This window comes from Halichoerus grypus, chromosome 5, assembly GCF_964656455.1.
Source record: "Halichoerus grypus chromosome 5, mHalGry1.hap1.1, whole genome shotgun sequence".
NCBI classification, from domain to species: Eukaryota; Metazoa; Chordata; class Mammalia; order Carnivora; family Phocidae; genus Halichoerus; species Halichoerus grypus.
This window is the reverse complement of record NC_135716.1, coordinates 64,204,177-64,221,618: the sequence shown is the minus strand read 5'-3', so window position 1 is coordinate 64,221,618 and position 17,442 is coordinate 64,204,177. Positions and strand designations below refer to the sequence as shown.

The window sequence follows — 17,442 nt, the reverse complement described above, 5'->3', positions numbered from 1 at the left end:
TCTCCCATGTTAGGGGCATAAATATTTACAATTGTTTGATCTTCTTGTTGGATAGACCCTTTAATTATGATATTGTATCGTTCCTCATCTTTTATTACAGTGTTTGGTTTAAAATGTAATTTGTCTGATATAAGGATTGTTACCTTAGCTTCTTTTGATGTCCATTAGCATACTAAATGGTTTTCCAGCCCCTCACTTTCAATCTGGAAGTGTCTTTGGGTCTAAAATGAGTCTCTTGCAGACAGAATATCAATGGGTCTTGCTTTTTATCCAATCTGATACCCTATATCTTTTGATTAGGGCAGTTAGCCCATTTACATACAGAGTAACTGTTGAAAGATTTGAATTTAGTGCCATTGTATTACCTGTAAAGTCACTGTTTCTGTATATTGTCTCTGTTCCTTTCTGGTCTATGTTACTTTTGGGCTCTCTCTTCGCTTAGAGCATCCCTTCTAGTATTTCTTGTAGGGCTGGTTTGGTGATCACAAATTCTTTTATTTCTGTTTGTCCTGGAAGCTCTCTATCTCTCCTTCTATTTTGAATGACATCCTTGCTGGATAAAGTATTCTTGGCTGCATATTTTTCTTGGTTAGTACCCTGAATATATCATGCCAGTTCTTTCTGGCCTGCTAGGTCTCTGTGGATAGGTCTGCTGCCATTCTAATGTTTCTACCCTTGTAGGTTACAGAGCTCTTGTCCCGAGCTGCTCTCAGGATTTTCTCCTTGTCTCTGAGATTTGCAAGTTTCACTGTTATATGTTGAGGTGTTCACCTATTTTTACTGATTTTGAGGAGACTTGTCTGTGCCTTCTGGACTTGAATGCCGGCTTCCTTCCCCAGGTTAGGGAAGTTCTCCACTATAATTTGCTCCAGTATACCTTCTGCTCCCCTCCCTCTCTTTTTCTTCTGGGATCCCAAATATTCTAATACTGTTTCACGTTATGGTATCACTTATCTCTCAGATTCTCTCCTTGTGATCCAGTAGTTGTTTATCTCTCTTTTTCTCAGCATCTTTATTCTCCATAATTTTGTTTTCTATATCACTCATTCTCTCTTCTGCCTCATTTATCCTGTTAGGGCCTCCATTTTTTATTGCATCTCATTAATAGCCTTTTTTATTTTGACTTGATTAGATTTTAGTTCTTTTATTTCTCCAGAAAGGGATTCTCTAGTGTCTTCTATGCTTTTTTCAAGCCCAGTATCTTTATAATCATTATGCTGAATTCTAGTTCTGATATCTTACTTAATGTCCATACTGATTAGGTCCCTGGCAGTCAGTACTGCCTCTTGTTCTCTTTGTTGAGGTGAGTTTTTCCATCTTATCATTCTGTCCAGAGAAGAATAGATGAACAAGAGAACAAAATACTAAAATGGCAATAATGACCCCAGAGAAATATACACTAAATCAGAAGAGACCTGAAACAAAAACAAAAAAAAAATTAAAATTAAAAAAAGAGAGAAAATAATCAACCAGGTGAACAGAACAGAGAAATACACTGGATCCTGTGTGTATTTTGGTCTGTTTGTTAGAAGAAACTGCATCCCAAAATTGTAAAGAAAGAAAAACATACACACACACACACACACACACACACACACACAAATAAAATTAAATACAAAAAGGATAGAATGTAAGTGTAAAAATGAAAATTAAAAAAGATTTTTTAAAAAGCTGATAAAATGGGGTGCCTGGGTGGCTCAGTCAGTTAAGCGTCTGCCTTCAGCTCAGGTCATGATCCCAGGGTCTTGGGATCGATCCCCATATCGGGCTCCCTGCTCAGCGGGGAGCCTGCTTCTCCCTCTCCCTCTGCCTGCTGCTCTGCCTACTTGTGCGCTCTATCTCTGTTAAATAAATAAATAAAAATCTTTGGAAAAAATTAAAAAGTTGATAAAATAAGAAATTGGTTGAAAAAGGAGTGAAAAAAATTAAAATTGAAAGACTAAAAAATCATGGGGGGAAAAACATGTATTCTGTATACTCTTCCTGTAGCGCTGGAGTTTTGCAGTTCTGTGATCAGTAAACTTGGTCTTAGCTGAATGTTCTTGCTGAGCTTCTGGGGGAGGAGCCTGTTGCACTGATTCTCAGGTGTCTTTGCCTGGGCAGAATTACACTGCCCTTGCCAGGGGCCTAGGCTAAGTAATCTTCTTCAGATTGCTCCAAGTGGCTTTTGTTCCCTGAAGGCTTTCCAGGCTGCTTTAGAGGATGAGAATGAAAATGGTGGCCTCCCAGTCTCCCTACAATCTCCCTACCCGGAGCCGAAAGCTAGGGGCCCACTCCTCAGTGCACCTTCAGGGAAAAGCAGTCAGTCACTCCTGTCTCCCTGGTCTTCCGCCACACTCCTTGCTCACCCGGCCTGTGACTGAGCGTTTCTATCTCAAGCATGTGACTAGGTTTCGAGTCTCCAAATTCTGCAAACTGCTGGGTCACGCACTCATGCCACTCCTCCGAGGGGAGGCAGAGGGGGTCTCGCAGAGGTTCTACCACTTGCTGGGCTCCCCGGACCATGCCTGGGTTTGCGGTATATGGCAACCCTGAGCTCAGAGCCCACTCCTGAGCTGAGAGCCCATTCCTGGGCTCGCTGATTGCTGCTGGCTTCCCCATTCCAATGCCTGGGAGCTGTGCCCCACTAAGGCACACGCCGTCTTCCTGTGACCCTTGGGATCCTCATTCCAACCTAGGATTCCACCCCATTTCACCACCTGAGCACCTTTCAAGCAGGGACATCCCTCTCCGGAGCAGACTTCTAAAAGTTCTGATTTTGTGCTCACTGGTTTGTTACTTTCCAGTGCTGGCCGAGGGAGGCTCCCTCCACCCACGGTTTATCTTCCCATATATCCCCTCGGATTCACTTCTCCGTACCTCCTCCCTTACAGAAAGTGGCCGCTTTTCTATTTGTAGAGTTGCGGCTATTCTTTTCTTAGATCTCCAGTTGAGTTTGCAGGTGTTCAGAATGATTTGATAGCTACTAGCTGAATTCCTGGGGCCAGGTGAAACTAAGGTCTCCTGCTCCTCCGCCATCTTGGACTATCTTGAATGTGTATCGATTGTATAATTATCAAAATCTTTTTTTTTTAAGAATTTTTTTTATTTATTCATTTGAGACAGATACAGAGCGAGAGAGAGCGAGCAGGAGCAGTGGGGTGAGGCAGAAGAAGAGGGAGAAGCAGACTCCCTTCTGAGCAGGGAGCCCGATGTGGGTATCGATCCCAGGACCTGGAGATCATGACCTGAGCCAAAGGCAGACGCTTAACCATCTGAGCCACCCAGGCACCCCAAGTTATCAAAATCTTTAAGTCCTGTAGTTTTAAGAGAAGAAACACAAGTTTTTTTGGTCATCTAAATCTAAATGTAATCAGAAATTACTAAACCCTTTTAATATATTTTGCCATTTTTTTGGATCACATTTAAAAAAAAAAAAAAGCCTAAGAAGAAATTATTTCCTTACTTCATATGGGAAGAGAAAATATATATTTTGCAATCTCGAATTCAAATTCACCGTTTTATATGTGTGAAATTGTTTAAATGTTTTACAAATAAAATGTGCATAGCCATCTAAAAACTTACACTTTTCTAAATAATATGTTAAAGAATTATATAGTAATTACAGTAATTACAATGGTAATTAATAATAGTTACTATTATAATTCTCTAATAACAATGCAATTCACATTCTTTTTTCTTTAAATGAAGGTGGAAAATTGGATTATAATTGCCACATTAAAAATTCTTTCTTCAAGAGAAACAATTATGAGTAATGATCAGAGGAATTCCTAAAATAAATTAATCTTGTGAAAGACTCTCCCTGCCCCCCCCAGCCCAATACCTAGTTTACATAGTATTACAGATTTCTGATTTGTTGTCCTCTTCTGTTTGCCCTAATTGCATCACAGTTTGTGGGGGGAAGTGCTTGAATATGAGTATTTTGAAAAATGTGCCACATGATTCTGAAGAATACTACTGCCTGAGAACCCCCCTGGTGTAGGATGAGCATACCCAACCAATTAAAAATCTAGATAATATGTTTTTAGCATCATACTAACATCTTAAATTTGTTAAATTTCTTAATTATTCCTAAATTTTATCATGAATTGTTTATTGAGTTGATCTAATATTTAATGTTTTCCATAGTACCTTGCTCCTGAAGTAATCCGAAAACAGCCCTATGACAATACTGTAGATTGGTGGTGCCTTGGTGCTGTTCTCTATGAAATGCTGTATGGATTGGTATGTATTTCTGCTCTCTCATTATTGTTCCAATATATTTTCATTATTTTGAGTTGTCTGTCTTTTTTAATAATCCCGAGGACTCTTAGATAACACTGATTGAGTAGTAGTCGTAACCTGGTTAAATGAATCCAGAATCACATTGGGGATATACACAAAAGGAAAAACTTTTCCTTTGTTAATGGTCTTTTAACGTAATTTTTTTTCTCTTACTAATCACTACTTACACTAATCAGTATTCTCATCCAACTTGGCATTTTTTAGAAATAGACACTAGCTATAACATTAATATTATTCACTTCCATACAGTTTACTTGTCATCATTCTGCCCAATTTCAAAAAGATGGAAAGAAAAAGATTTTTGTATTAATTAGAAGATCATATCTTTTGGGTTTTGCCTTGTATTTTATTTTTATAGGATTAATACACTGGTGCTTCACTTTTTCTGCCGATAGGAAACCCTCTATGCCCTTTACCAAAAACATTACTAGATTTTATTGAAAAAAAGGGATGTTCACTAGGAAATCATTTACCCCAGTTTTTATTAATTGAAGACACATAAGGCCAACCAGTGCTTCTGATTAACGTGTGTAAAATTGTTTTACTACAGTAATTAATATTCCAACCAGGAGTGCCTGGCTGGATCAGTTGGAGGGGCATGCGACTCTTGATCTTGGGATCTTGAGTTCGAGCCCCATGTTGGGTGTAGAGATTACTAAAAAAATAAATAAACTTTAAAAATATATATCATTCCAACCAAAAGCAAGCAATTTAGGCACTTTGGTTAGTTTACATATTCTTATAGGACCAATTTTTCTTTATACTTTTTGAGATATTTAGAGTAGTTTCTAAAGTCTTTTTGTGATCCCATGAGTGTCCAGCAGCCCCATGCTGGGGACCGTGCACTCATCACCCATGCTGCTGATCACACTAAGCTAAATACTACCATCAGCAGAGACCTGAGCTGGGGCTTGTTTTTTTTAATTCACTTTTTGTTTTGTATGGGGTTCCCCCCCCCGAAAACTGGGGAGCTCTCATTGAAATCCAACACATGAGGTGCATGTTAGAGCATTTGTCTTGTGTTGCTAACTTTGAATGATAGATTCCTATGACAACCAACACTGTCTCTTTTTTGCCCTTGCTTACTAAAAGATTTAGTGTTCTCGTTATAGTGACTTGGAATACCTGATATACACTTACTTTCTTTAAACGCTGGGTATTTGCTGTCCTGATATTTCTGAATCCTTTAAATTTCTTTAGAGGACCCTGAAAGTGGAAAATACTGTTATTGTATATAAAATGCAATTGATTCAAAAGGGAACATTTGAAACATAGATTTCACTAATGACACTTATATTAACTTTTTAAAAATAAAGTTCGATTTTAAAAAGCAAAAATGTTTCTTTCCTGTAAAAAAGAAAGTGACAAGCTATATAACTGCCTTAACTTTAAAAATTACTTTTAGTTTAAAAATTAACTCGACAATAAACTGGCTAATCCTCATGTTGAAGCTGTACAGGGCTTAGGCTGTGAATTGTAATTCTGCACAGTGCACCCGTAATGCTGTCATTACCAAAAGTCTCCATCTCTACTGGAAATCTCTGTTTTAATTCACTTATTCCCAAGTCTCAAAAAATTATTTAATATTTGATCTGTGTTGAATCTGTGTGTGCAGTAATTCTTTCCGTATGCTTCTAATGAGGTTGGCGGTTTTCTCCAGAACAGATACTATGACAGCTTTTACACGGTTTATTACCTGTCTGCAGTGTATTCTTGAACATTCAGTGAATGCATATTGGGCTCTACATGGTGCTGGGTTTTAAACCCTCTTCACATTGGAGACCACACTGCAGATGTACACATGCCCACAAGGCCTGTGCATTTCTAGAACTGTCCAGACCCAGACTGATCCCTGTAGAGCAAGGCCAAATCCAACTCTTTTAACCCTATTTCGGCATAGCTTAATTAACGCTATTTTCCTTTTTTCCCCCGCCAGCCTCCTTTTTATTGCCGAGATGTTGCTGAAATGTATGACAATATTCTTCACAAGCCCCTAAGTTTGAGGCCAGGAGTGAGCCTCACAGCCTGGTCCATTCTGGAAGAACTCCTAGAAAAAGACAGGCAAAATCGACTTGGTGCCAAAGAAGACTTTGTATGTATATCCTTCCCAGTACCTGCTTTATTTAAGCTTATTTTAAGATTCAAAGAAAAATTCTTATTTTATGTGGCATTTACTGGGACGAATACAGCTCTTAAAAAGCACCATGGAAAAGAAGCATGCTTGTCCCAGCAGTTCTCCCCAGTGTTTATAGGGTTTGAAGCACTTGCACAGGCGGCTTTTCATTTGATCTTCGTAACAGTTCCAGCCTCTCCTCCTCACCCCTCACATCCTGCTTTCACACCCTATTATTTATTTGATTTTCATTTATAAGAATTTTCCTCCCTTCTTTTTAAAAAATGTGTGGCATGCATTTTTTGGTTACCTAAACTTTTAAATCATTTTACTTAAGAATTTATTGAATGCCTCCTGTCTGCATGAGGTAATGCCTTTTGCCTTGAACTAACATTTAATAATTTTTTTCTTCTGAGAATTTGGTGACACCTCCCTGAGGTAATTATAGAATCTGCAGGTTTGTTTGGTTTTTTAAAAAATCAGGGTAATTAAGAGTGCCTGGCTGGCTCAGTAAAAATGGAGTGTGTGACTCTTGATCTCGGCGTTGTGGGTTTGAGCCCCACAATGGGTGTAGCAATTACTTAAAAATAAAAAATCCTTAAAAAAAAAAAAATCAGGGTAACTAAATTGCTTGTGTAGCCACTGGTGTTATGTTCACATGTCAGTAAATTCATGAACTATTGGGGAACATGAACTTTTACTTTTTTTTAAAGGTTTTATTTTATTTATTTGACAGAGAGAGACACAGCTAGAGAGGGAACACAAGCAGAGGGAGTGGGAGAGGGAGAAGCAGGATTCCCGTGGAGCAGGGAGCCCGATGCGGGGCTCTATCCCAGGACGCTGGGATCATGACCTGAGCCAAAGGCAGACGCTTAACGACTGAGCCACCCAGGCGCCCTGGGGAACATGAACTTTTAAATTCACTTAAATCTCTCACAAATTCAGGATGTCTGCGTGGCTCAGTCGGATCATGACCCATCTGCCTTCGGCTCAGGTCATGATCCCGGGGTCCTGGGATTGAGCCCCGCATCAGGCTCCCTTCTCAGCGGGAAGTCACTTCTCCCTCTACCTCTGCCCATCCCCCTGCTTGTGCGCTCTCTCTTACTCTCTCTCAAATAAATATATAAAATCTTTAAACAAAAAAATTTCTCACAAATTCTTCGGGGCTGTTTATCAGTCATGAACTCGAACCTGAATGACAAACTTGTCTGCACTGCTTTTCCCCTCCCACACTCCCCAGTTTAGTAGGTCGCTCTCTCAACAGTTTTCCATCTAGCTTGGATTTATTCCATACTCCTTTGTTTCATTTAGTCTTGTTAATACTTCACACCTTCTTGCCCCTTGGTCCTTTTATGCATTTCAGTGGCAGAAATCCCAACCGTGGCTGAATCCTGGTTGTTATCTTCTGGGCTGCTGAATAGTGCTGAAGAAGGTTGCAGCACCGGGCATATTGGAAGCACTGTGAAGTCCCAGTCACTAATCTCTGTGCTTCCCCACTGCCTGGTGTTGCTCCTGTGTTTCTGTAGCTGCTTCTCCTACTCTCTCTACTAACCATTTCAGATGTTCTCCAAATTTCCAGACTCCTTTTCTTCTCCTTCACTTTTAGCAGATGATCTTGCCTTCTCTTTTATAGGGAAAATAGAATCAGCAGAGCAGAACAACCTCAGTCTCACTGTCAGATTTGCAGACCTAACACGCACCTGCTCGCTGTCATTTCCCTCTTTCTAATGTAGTGGAAAAGGCCAGTTTCCACCTCTGCCCTGGATCCCGACTTCTCACGGGGAACCCTGTGCATGCTTTTTTTCTGCACAGAAAACTGCTTCCTTTTGTTAGTGGTCCTTCCAATCAATAATTAAACATTATCAAGTCTGTTGCTTCTTAAACCAAAACCCCTCAACAATGCTGTCCTGCCAGGTAATACTTTTTCCCTTCACAGCCAAACTTGTTAAAAGTTTCTGTACTCATTTTTTCTTTCTGAATTTCCTCTCATTTCTCAGTTTACCAAAAATAGCTACTAGAATTGCTGAATCAGGGGCACCTGGGTGGCTCAGTCAGTTAAGCATCTGCCTTCGGCTCAGTTCATTACCCCGGGGTCCTGGGATTGAGTCCCACATTGGGCTCCTTGCTCAGTGGGGAGTCTCTTTCTCCCTCTGCCTGCCGCTCCCCCTGCTTGTCCTCACACTCTCTCTTTCTCTCTCTGACAAATAAAATCTTTAAAAAAATAAACTTCCAACACTCTTGTTCCATAGGCTTCCGCAAGATCCCACAGTCATCTCATGCTTTCCTTTCTGTATTTCTGGGCCCTCTTCTGTAATGTCCTGTGTAAGCTCCTTTCTTCAACCTGTTGGTTAAGTGTTGTGGTTCCTTGTGGTTGTCCTAAACCCTGTTTTCCTTCTTCTGTGCTCTCTTCCTTGACAGTCTCAGTTGGCCCAATGGCTTTGGTTCTCTGTATGTCTTCATCTCACGTTTATAACTCCAGTCCAGACCTCTCTTCTGAACTCGGGACAATGGGATATCTGCCTATTCAGCACCACCCTTCGGATTTCTGGAGAGAACTTCAAACATAGCATGTTCAAAATTGAACTCCTACCATTTTCCTTTTTTGTGCCTCAGGTCAGAAATCTGAGTCATTCTTGACTTCTCGTTCTTCCTTACTTCCATATTCAATAGACAGCCAGATCTTATTGTATTTGCCTCCTAAATCTTTCCCACAACCACACGCTTTTCTACTCCCACTGTGATTACTCTTTTTCTGCCATTCTCAACTTATTTTTTTTTAAAGATTTTATTTTTAGGTAATCTCTCCATCCAGCGTGGGGCCCAAACACACAAGCCTGAGATCAAGAGTCACGGCTCCACAAACTGAGCCAGCCAGGCACCCCTACCATTTTGAGCTTGTGTTTGGCCACAACAATAGCTATTTTTCCTTCATTTGCTCGTGGCTTTCCAGTCCATTTCCCTATTACAGTCCAAGTGGTCTTAAACAACAAACCAAAAATCCCCCATATTTGTGACATTTCTAAAACTCCCTCATGACTTCTCATAATCCTAGAATAAAATCCGAAATTCTTAATGTAGACCCAATATGATATGGCCTGTTTGCCTCACAGGCTTCCCCTTGTGTGACAGTCCCAATCCTTTCCCGTACTGCAACAATATTTGACTCATTTTCTTGATCCAACTAACCTCTTTGCCACCTCAGGACCTTCGTATTTTGCCTGGAATGTTCTCCCCCTCATTTTTTATATGACTAACTTTTACTCACCTTTCAGACCTCTGATCAAACATTACTTCATCTCCAGAATGTCTTTTTAGACCCACCAAACTAGGTTGGATCCTACTTTATACGCTCTTGTGTCACCTTGCAGGGAAAATAACTGGAATTGATACTCTGCCAGCCTTTGATCATACTAACCCAGAATAGAATTTTTTTTTCTTGGTACAATAACTTATCAGTTTGATTTTACCTCTGCCCCAGTGTGTAAAAAAACTCTCTTACCTAACTTCTTTTTTACCTCTTCCATTCAGATAATAATTACAATTCTTTGTGCCTATGTAGTGTCTTATTCTTTTTTTTTTTTAAGATTTATTTATTTATTTATTTGAGAGAGAGAGCACAGAGGGGAGGGACACAGGGAGAGGGAGAGAGAGGCTTAAGCAGACTCCGTGCTGAGCGCAGAGCTCAATGCCGGGCTTGATTCCATGACCCTGAGATCACAGCCTGAGCCGAAACCGGGAGTTGGACGCTTAACTGACAGCGCCACCCAGGCACCTTGTGCCTTATTCTTTTCATGTCTCTTTTATTTCCATATTTTTCACTAGTCCTTAAAATTGCATGTGAAGTGTCTAGGACAGAAATGTTAACTCCATTTTACCTACAAAGAAACTATGACTGTGAAGAGGATATAACTTCGGTTGGTCATTCTGAATAACTGTCCTGTCTGCTCTGGTGGTAGTCTCTCCACTACACTATCTTGCCGCATGAATACCATTAACGTGTACCTAGAAAGAATTATTGAGGGACAAAGTGGTAATGGTTCAGCTTCATATAATTATTCAGTGAGTACTTAATTGTATTTTTCAACATTAGTAAAAAAAATTATGTATTTCTTTAACATTCTAGCTTGAAATTCAGAATCATCCTTTTTTTGAGTCACTCAGCTGGACTGATCTTGTGCAAAAGAGGATTCCACCACCATTTAATCCTAATGTGGTAAGTGTCTATCCAAATCTTATTTTCTAAACTAGTGAAATGTAGAACTGTAGCTCATCATAATTTTAGCAATAGATCTCAAAATCTAATGTGAATGAAACTGAATCATCAGTACCAATATATGAAAATATGTCTTGGGGTTGTCTAGTGTACTGATAACTTCAAGATGACCAGTAAAATTATAGTTATATTACATTGGTAAAAGTATCTTTTAGCATAGTAATTATGAAGTGTTCCTTTGGAACATGTATAAGAAAGGGATGAGCTCATTAGATTAAAAAAAGATGCACATTAAATTTAAGTGAGGTGTCTCATGCCTATAAATCAACAAACATTTTAAGTAACATTAATGCACATTTTTTTCTAGATTGATACAAAACCAAGCACAGGCAAACATTAATGGTAATGTTTCACAACACCAAAACACTTTAAATAAAAGAAAAAAAAAATTCACCTATGATCCCGCAACCCCAAATCAATCTTGATTTATATTATACTCTCTCGTAGTCCTTACCTGTTATTTTTACTGCTATAATAACACATCACAAAAATTGCCATGTTTTTTTATTTGATAGTATAAGGATTGTCATGTTTTTATTTAACGTTATAAGGATTTTCTAAGTGCCTGCTCATTTTTACATTTATTATTATTACCATTCACTTAACAAGAAAAGGCAATCGAGCATAAGAAAGCATAGATAGAATAGTGATTTTGAAATGAGGCACAGATTTGAATCCTTGAATCCTTTTTGGAAAATAAAATGTTCATGTTAGCTTGACTTGTTAAATCAACTGATGGAAACATTTTACCTAAAGGTTTTTTTTTTTAAGAGGAAAGCTTCATCAAAGATCTGTTTACAGTGTTAATGATGTTGAAAATTTGGGGAAATAAATACAGAACAATAGGGAAATTTTTAATAATCATCAGTAGGCCAATAATGATGTTACTAACTATTGATGGCTATATCTTTAGGCATATACTTTTATGCATTATAATATGTAATTTATTCCTTATGCTACCAAGTTACTACCGTTACTGTCCTTTTAATTATACATGTTTTATAAATGAAGGAATGGAAAGTCAGAGATGCCACACAGCTGGATTAAAAAGTAGCAGAGCAAGGATTCAAATCTGTGCCTCATTTCAAAGTCACTATTCTATCTATGCTTTCTTATGCTCGATTGCTTTTTCTTGTTAAGTGAATGGTAATAATAATAAATGTAAAAATGAGCAGGCACTTAGAAAATCCTTATAATGTTAAATAAAAACACGACAATCCTTATACTACCAAATAAAAAAACATGGCAATTTTTGTGATGTGTTATTATAGCAGTAAAAATAACAGGTAAGGACTAGGAGAGAGTATAATATAAACCAAGATTGATTTGGGGTTGCGGGATCATAGGTGAATTTTTTTTTTTCTTTTATTTAAAGTGTTTTGGTGTTGTGAAATTCATGGCATACTTTTTTAGTAAATTAGTGCAGAATAAGGAAATTGCTTCAGGAAAATATTACTTAGTCTACTCATTTTAAAGGTTTGTTTCAGTGCATAGCTTATGACTAGTAATATTTAATAAGTGTGACACTGTACACCTATTAACAATATTTGTAGATTGCCTTATTTCATATAGCTTATCCAGAAGTGACTCCATTAAGGACAGTTTCTGTCCCTAATTTCTAGAGATTGCAGTAAGAACCTAGGACCTTTAAGAATTATTTTATTTTTATTTTTACATTGAAAGTCTTACTGAGTTTAGTTATCCTCAAATAAATATGTCATCAGGCACATTAAAGAGTTAGGTACTCCTAAGCAGTACTGGAAATGGAAACAATGTTGATTTCAGAGTCAGTACCTCCATTTGGATCCCCACTCTTTTTGACTAATAAAATTTTTTAAAGCAAGATCCACAACCAAGAAGCCACAGAAGAAATTGGTAAATTTGGCCACATTAAATTTAGAAATGTCTACATGGTAAGAAAGAAAAAAAAAAAACAACACTGCAAATAACAAACTGGGGAAGGTTTCTTTAACACATAAAGCATTCTTACAAGTCAATGAGAAAAAAGACCAATGACCAGTAAAAACATGGACAAAAGACACAAAATATGCAGTTACAGAAAAATAAATACAGATGGCTTTTAAATATATGGAAAGATGTTCAAACTCACTGACAAACTCTAATAGGTTACCATTTTCCACTTAACGGATTAATAAAGATCAGAAAGTTAGAGTATGTTAATGTAGACGTTCTCACACTCTGTTCTCAGTACTTGCATCCTTTTATTTAACTCTGACAGCAATTCTATGAAATAGTACTACTATTTTCCATATATTACAGATGAGTTAACTTAGGCACAGAAAAGGTTAAATAACTTGCCCAGAGTTTCAAGTTAAAGAACTAGAATTTGAGCTCGGGCTCTTCGAAGACAGAACCTTCCCTCACTCTTACCATAAGCAATACAGTGTTATCCCTGTCAGTACTAGCCATGAGCCATAAGGGCATTCATAAAATATCTATAAAGTCAAGTAAAAGAACATTTGCCATCATTTACTGAACACCTTCTACCTGTCAGATTCTGGGAATTTTGTGGACTAACACATCAGATCCTCACAACAACCTTAACAGGTAGGTGGTAGTATTCTTACTTACAGGAGTGGAAACAGAGTTAGGGTAATTTATATAGAAAATTAGAGCTAGTAAAAAAAAAAAAAAAAAAAATTAGAGCCAGCAAATTTCATAGCCAGAATTCAAACCTTAGTCTTATTCCAAAGCCCATCCTTCTGGGGTTACATGTAAGAATTTGACAACATTTTATATATACACATAAATACAACTTGTAGCATTCTTCTTCCTCTCTGGAGGAATTTCTCATATTGAGGGATCTAGCACTCTGGGTTTCCCTTGTCTGTGCTCTGCTGTTTGTAGACCTACCAGGCTAACTGTATCCTTGGCTTAGAGTACCTGCCCTGCCCTGGATCCTTGTCTGTTCACCTCAGTTAGACTTGGTGACCTAGACATGCTAAGGATTCCCTCCCGCTTAGAGCAGAGATAACCTAGAGATTCAGGGATGAGTTCTAAGAGTGAGTCACTGGAATTTGTCTCTCAGTTTTTATCTGCAAATACGTCAGAAGGGGAGAGTGCGGTAGTTTGTACCAGATTTGTAAAGGAAGATGAAAAACCGCTTCCATCAAGAAGCTGCCATGCTTTACTTCCCGGGTTCCCAGCTTCTTTAGGCCTCTACAGCTAAGATGTCCTAGCCAAATGCCTAATGACCTCTGTAGCACAGTTTTATTTAACGCCCCTTTATTCTCCTCAAAAGGCTTCACCTATCCAGAGTATAGAAACTAGATAGGCAAGCATTTGATAGGAGCTCAAGTGAAAAGTGCCATCCTGAAAACCTACCTGGACTCCTTTTCTAAACTTAGAGGTGGTGCTGGGTAGAGAGAAAGAGGGGTCAGTTGCAGGGCCTGAGGTTCAAGTTACCATAAGTTAGGACTCTGTTATGCTAGCCTACCACCCTTGTCTCCCCCCACTTCCAACAACAACTTTGCTAGAAGGACAGAAAACCTCACCTAAATAGTAAACTCTGGAAAGGAAAAGCAGAAATGGTTTCAAGGAAATGGTGAAGAAGGAAGACATCTAAACTTGCCAGGAATAAATATATAAATTCATGAAGTGGTTTTAATAAAAGACTAAATTAGTGAAAAACAAGCTAAGGTGAATAATACTATGCTTTTGCTGTTTTAGGCAGGACCAGATGATATCAGGAACTTTGATGCAGCATTTACGGAAGAAACAGTTCCGTACTCTGTGTGTGTGTCTTCTGACTATTCGATAGTGAACGCCAGTGTGCTGGAGGCAGATGATGCATTCGTTGGGTTCTCTTACGCACCTCCTTCAGAAGATTTATTTTTGTGAACAGTTTGCCATCCAGAAACCATTGAGCAAACATAAGCCTACAGATGAGACTGAAACTCCTCTTTGTGTGAATATATTCAAATATGTTTAACTAGTGCCTCATTTTTACATGTAATGTTAAAAACTATGAAAAATGTATTTTCTGCTGTATGCAAGAAAATAGGGCATTTCAAAGAGCTAAGTTTTGAATTAAAATTTCTATTGTTTATTAAGCTTATTTTTAAACAGAGTTTTAAAAGCTATTCTCAGCATTAACCTATTTTTAAAGAAAACATTTTGCTAATGACTGTTTTTCCCCCCTGAGTTTACACTAACATCTACCCAAGACAGACTATTTTTCAACAGCCTATTTCAGTTTGGTTAACATGACATTAATGCCTTTATAACTCTCTACTTTGACCTTTGTTCTCAGATCAGAACTATGCAATTGGTATGTGGTTGTTTAAGAAGAAACCACATCTTTCCATGATAAGTCATTCTTTGACATAATCAGTTCTTGGTAGGATTAAAATGTGAAAACATAGTTAACACATGGGCTGTGAGTTAACACTTTGAATAAGTGTTCATTCTGCAGATCAAATTAAGAAATAACAAAAGAAGACCCATTGCTTTTGAAATACCAATTCAAATTTGTGAATTATATTTCTCTGGAAGAAAAGTAAAGGCTTAATAGTTAGAAAGTTTAAAATATTCCCAAAGATCTGAAGGGTAATAAAATACTACTGGATTTTTTTTTTTTAGGTGGTGCCAAAAATGAATGTCTCTGTGTCATGTATTTATATTACAAATACATTCTATTTATGTTCTTTCTGGTCTTTATGTTGTTAAGTAGACCTAAATCTTGGTATTTGCTTTTGCAAAAAGCTGTTCAAAACTGTCTTTCTAATTGGTTAATAAGTGAAAAATATTGAGCCTTCTAGAGTTTTTACCTAATTGGGAATATAAAAAATAGAATAGCAAATTCTTGGTCAGTATATGTATTTCACTACATTGTAACAAAAGTTAAAAATGATTCAGGCCGATGCAATGTCAGTATCTTTTTTGTCTTAGAAAAAGCACAGGAAACTGACCTTAAAATCATACTAAAAACAAACTGTGTACTTGTCATTATAAAAGAGAATACAGAAAAACTAAAAAAGAATGCTTGTCTTGGAATTCTGCTTCTTAGAGAAGAAATTTTTCAAGTCATGTAGGAAACATCGTGAAAGTTTAGGGACCAACTTTATATGCTTCAGGAACAAGCATTCTTTCCATGTATTTTCTCTTGAGAAAGAAATCACAAAAGCATTTCACACCAATACCCTTTGGCTTAAAAATGTTCAGCAAAATGTGCTTTTGTTAGATTAATAATGTTTGCATCCAATACACTGAATCTTCCTTTAGAGGTAAGACTTTAATAGCAACACTGTAAATATTTGGTTTATTTGGCACTACTGTAAGTTCTGCTTTTACACAAAGTTCTTTGCTTATTATAAAGCAAAATAAAAACTGTAGTCTCTTGTATGATTTTTTTTTTACTCAGCCACTCCTTAATTAAACTGCCAAAAATTAAAGTGCAATATTGTATATTTTTAAGAACAAATTTAAATATGCTGATGTTTATTGGATCACAAGAAATACAAATCTTATAGTATAATAAAACTAGCAAAAAGATTAATAAGCATCTAATCCCTGTCATTATTTTAAATTGGTGATGGTTTATAAAAGTCATTACAAAAATGATTTGTATATGTGAGGGATAAAAGAATAAAACTTTACCTATATTTGGACACACATAAAAATTAGATTATCTAGATTATCAGAGGCTGACATATTTAATATTCAGGGAATAAACATCTTCCTAGTTTCCAGTTTATTTTTTCTCTCATAGCATGCTGTCTTTTAGAAAAAAATGTGTGCCCTTTGAATAGTTGAACCATTTCATGGCTATTGCCAAAATAAATTCAAGGGTCTGAGTGAAGAATCCCTAACATTCTTCATGTTATCCATACCTCTTATTTTATTGCATATGGTGAAGAGCTTCCCAGCCATTGTTACAGCATAGTACACACTGAAATTGACAAGTTTTGGGCATACCTGGGGGGAGGTGCTGAATGATGTAGATAGAGACTGGAAGCAGGTTCTCCGTTCAAAATTTTTATATGCCAAAATAATTTTTGAACTTAAGATATTTACAGAGCCAACAAATGCCGTTTGGATATAATTTTAGCAATGGAACATTTAAAAAGTGGCTTAAATATTTCAAATATTTATTACTGTAAAATTTGATCACTATAAAAACTTACCATTACCAGTGTCTTTTAGCATACCTTTAACTAGTAATTATCCACAGGCATAATATTAAAAAACTTTACACAGGGGCGCCTGGGTGGCTCAGTTGGTTAAGCAACTGCCTTCGGCTCAGGTCGTGATCCTGGAGTCCCGGGATCAAGTCCCACATCGGGCTCCCTGCTCAGCGAGGAGCCTGCTTCTCCCTCTGACCCTCCCCCCTCTAATGTACTCTCTCTCATTCTCGCTCTCTCAAATAAATAAATCTTTAAAAAAAAAAAAAACTGTACACAGATGTTACTGTATGAAGAGTGGGAGTGAGTATTAACAGGAAAATTTGTGGTGATATTAGAATGACTTTTTCAATAAACTGTGTTGAAATTGATAACTTAATTCCTCATATATGTAGTTTGGAAGTTAAGTCTTTTAAAAGGGATTTTCTGCCACTTGCCTTTAAGGTTGGTTTTTACTTTTACTGATTTTTACAGATTATTCCATATCCCAAGGTGATTGTTCTTTTATTATAAAATCCTAAAAGTACATAGATGAGTGTCAGGCATCTTGAGTACCTTGAAATAATATGCCAAGTTTTGTGTATGAATGAAATCGAGTTGGGGCAGGGAGTGCTACATGGCTTTGTTCA

At 37.4% G+C, this 17,442-nt stretch overlaps 1 protein-coding gene across 6 annotated transcripts in view; it reads left to right on the top strand.

Annotated features, from left to right (window-relative positions):
• Window positions 1–16,034, top strand: part of SGK3 (serum/glucocorticoid regulated kinase family member 3) — a 139,366-nt gene extending 123,332 nt beyond the window's left edge. For 5 of the 6 annotated variants that reach the window (XM_078072323.1, XM_078072324.1, XM_078072327.1 and 2 more), the window contains 4 exons: window positions 4,129–4,224; window positions 6,221–6,376; window positions 10,521–10,610; window positions 14,361–16,034. In XM_078072323.1, the coding sequence (XP_077928449.1) occupies window positions 4,129–4,224; window positions 6,221–6,376; window positions 10,521–10,610; window positions 14,361–14,531 (513 nt within the window). In that variant the 3' untranslated portion in view covers window positions 14,532–16,034. Of the gene's footprint in view, window positions 1–4,128; window positions 4,225–6,220; window positions 6,377–10,520; window positions 10,611–13,185; window positions 13,239–14,360 lie in introns of all 6 variants that reach the window. The other variant, XM_078072326.1, reaches the window with a different exon arrangement.
• Window positions 16,035–17,442: the final 1,408 nt, after the last annotated feature.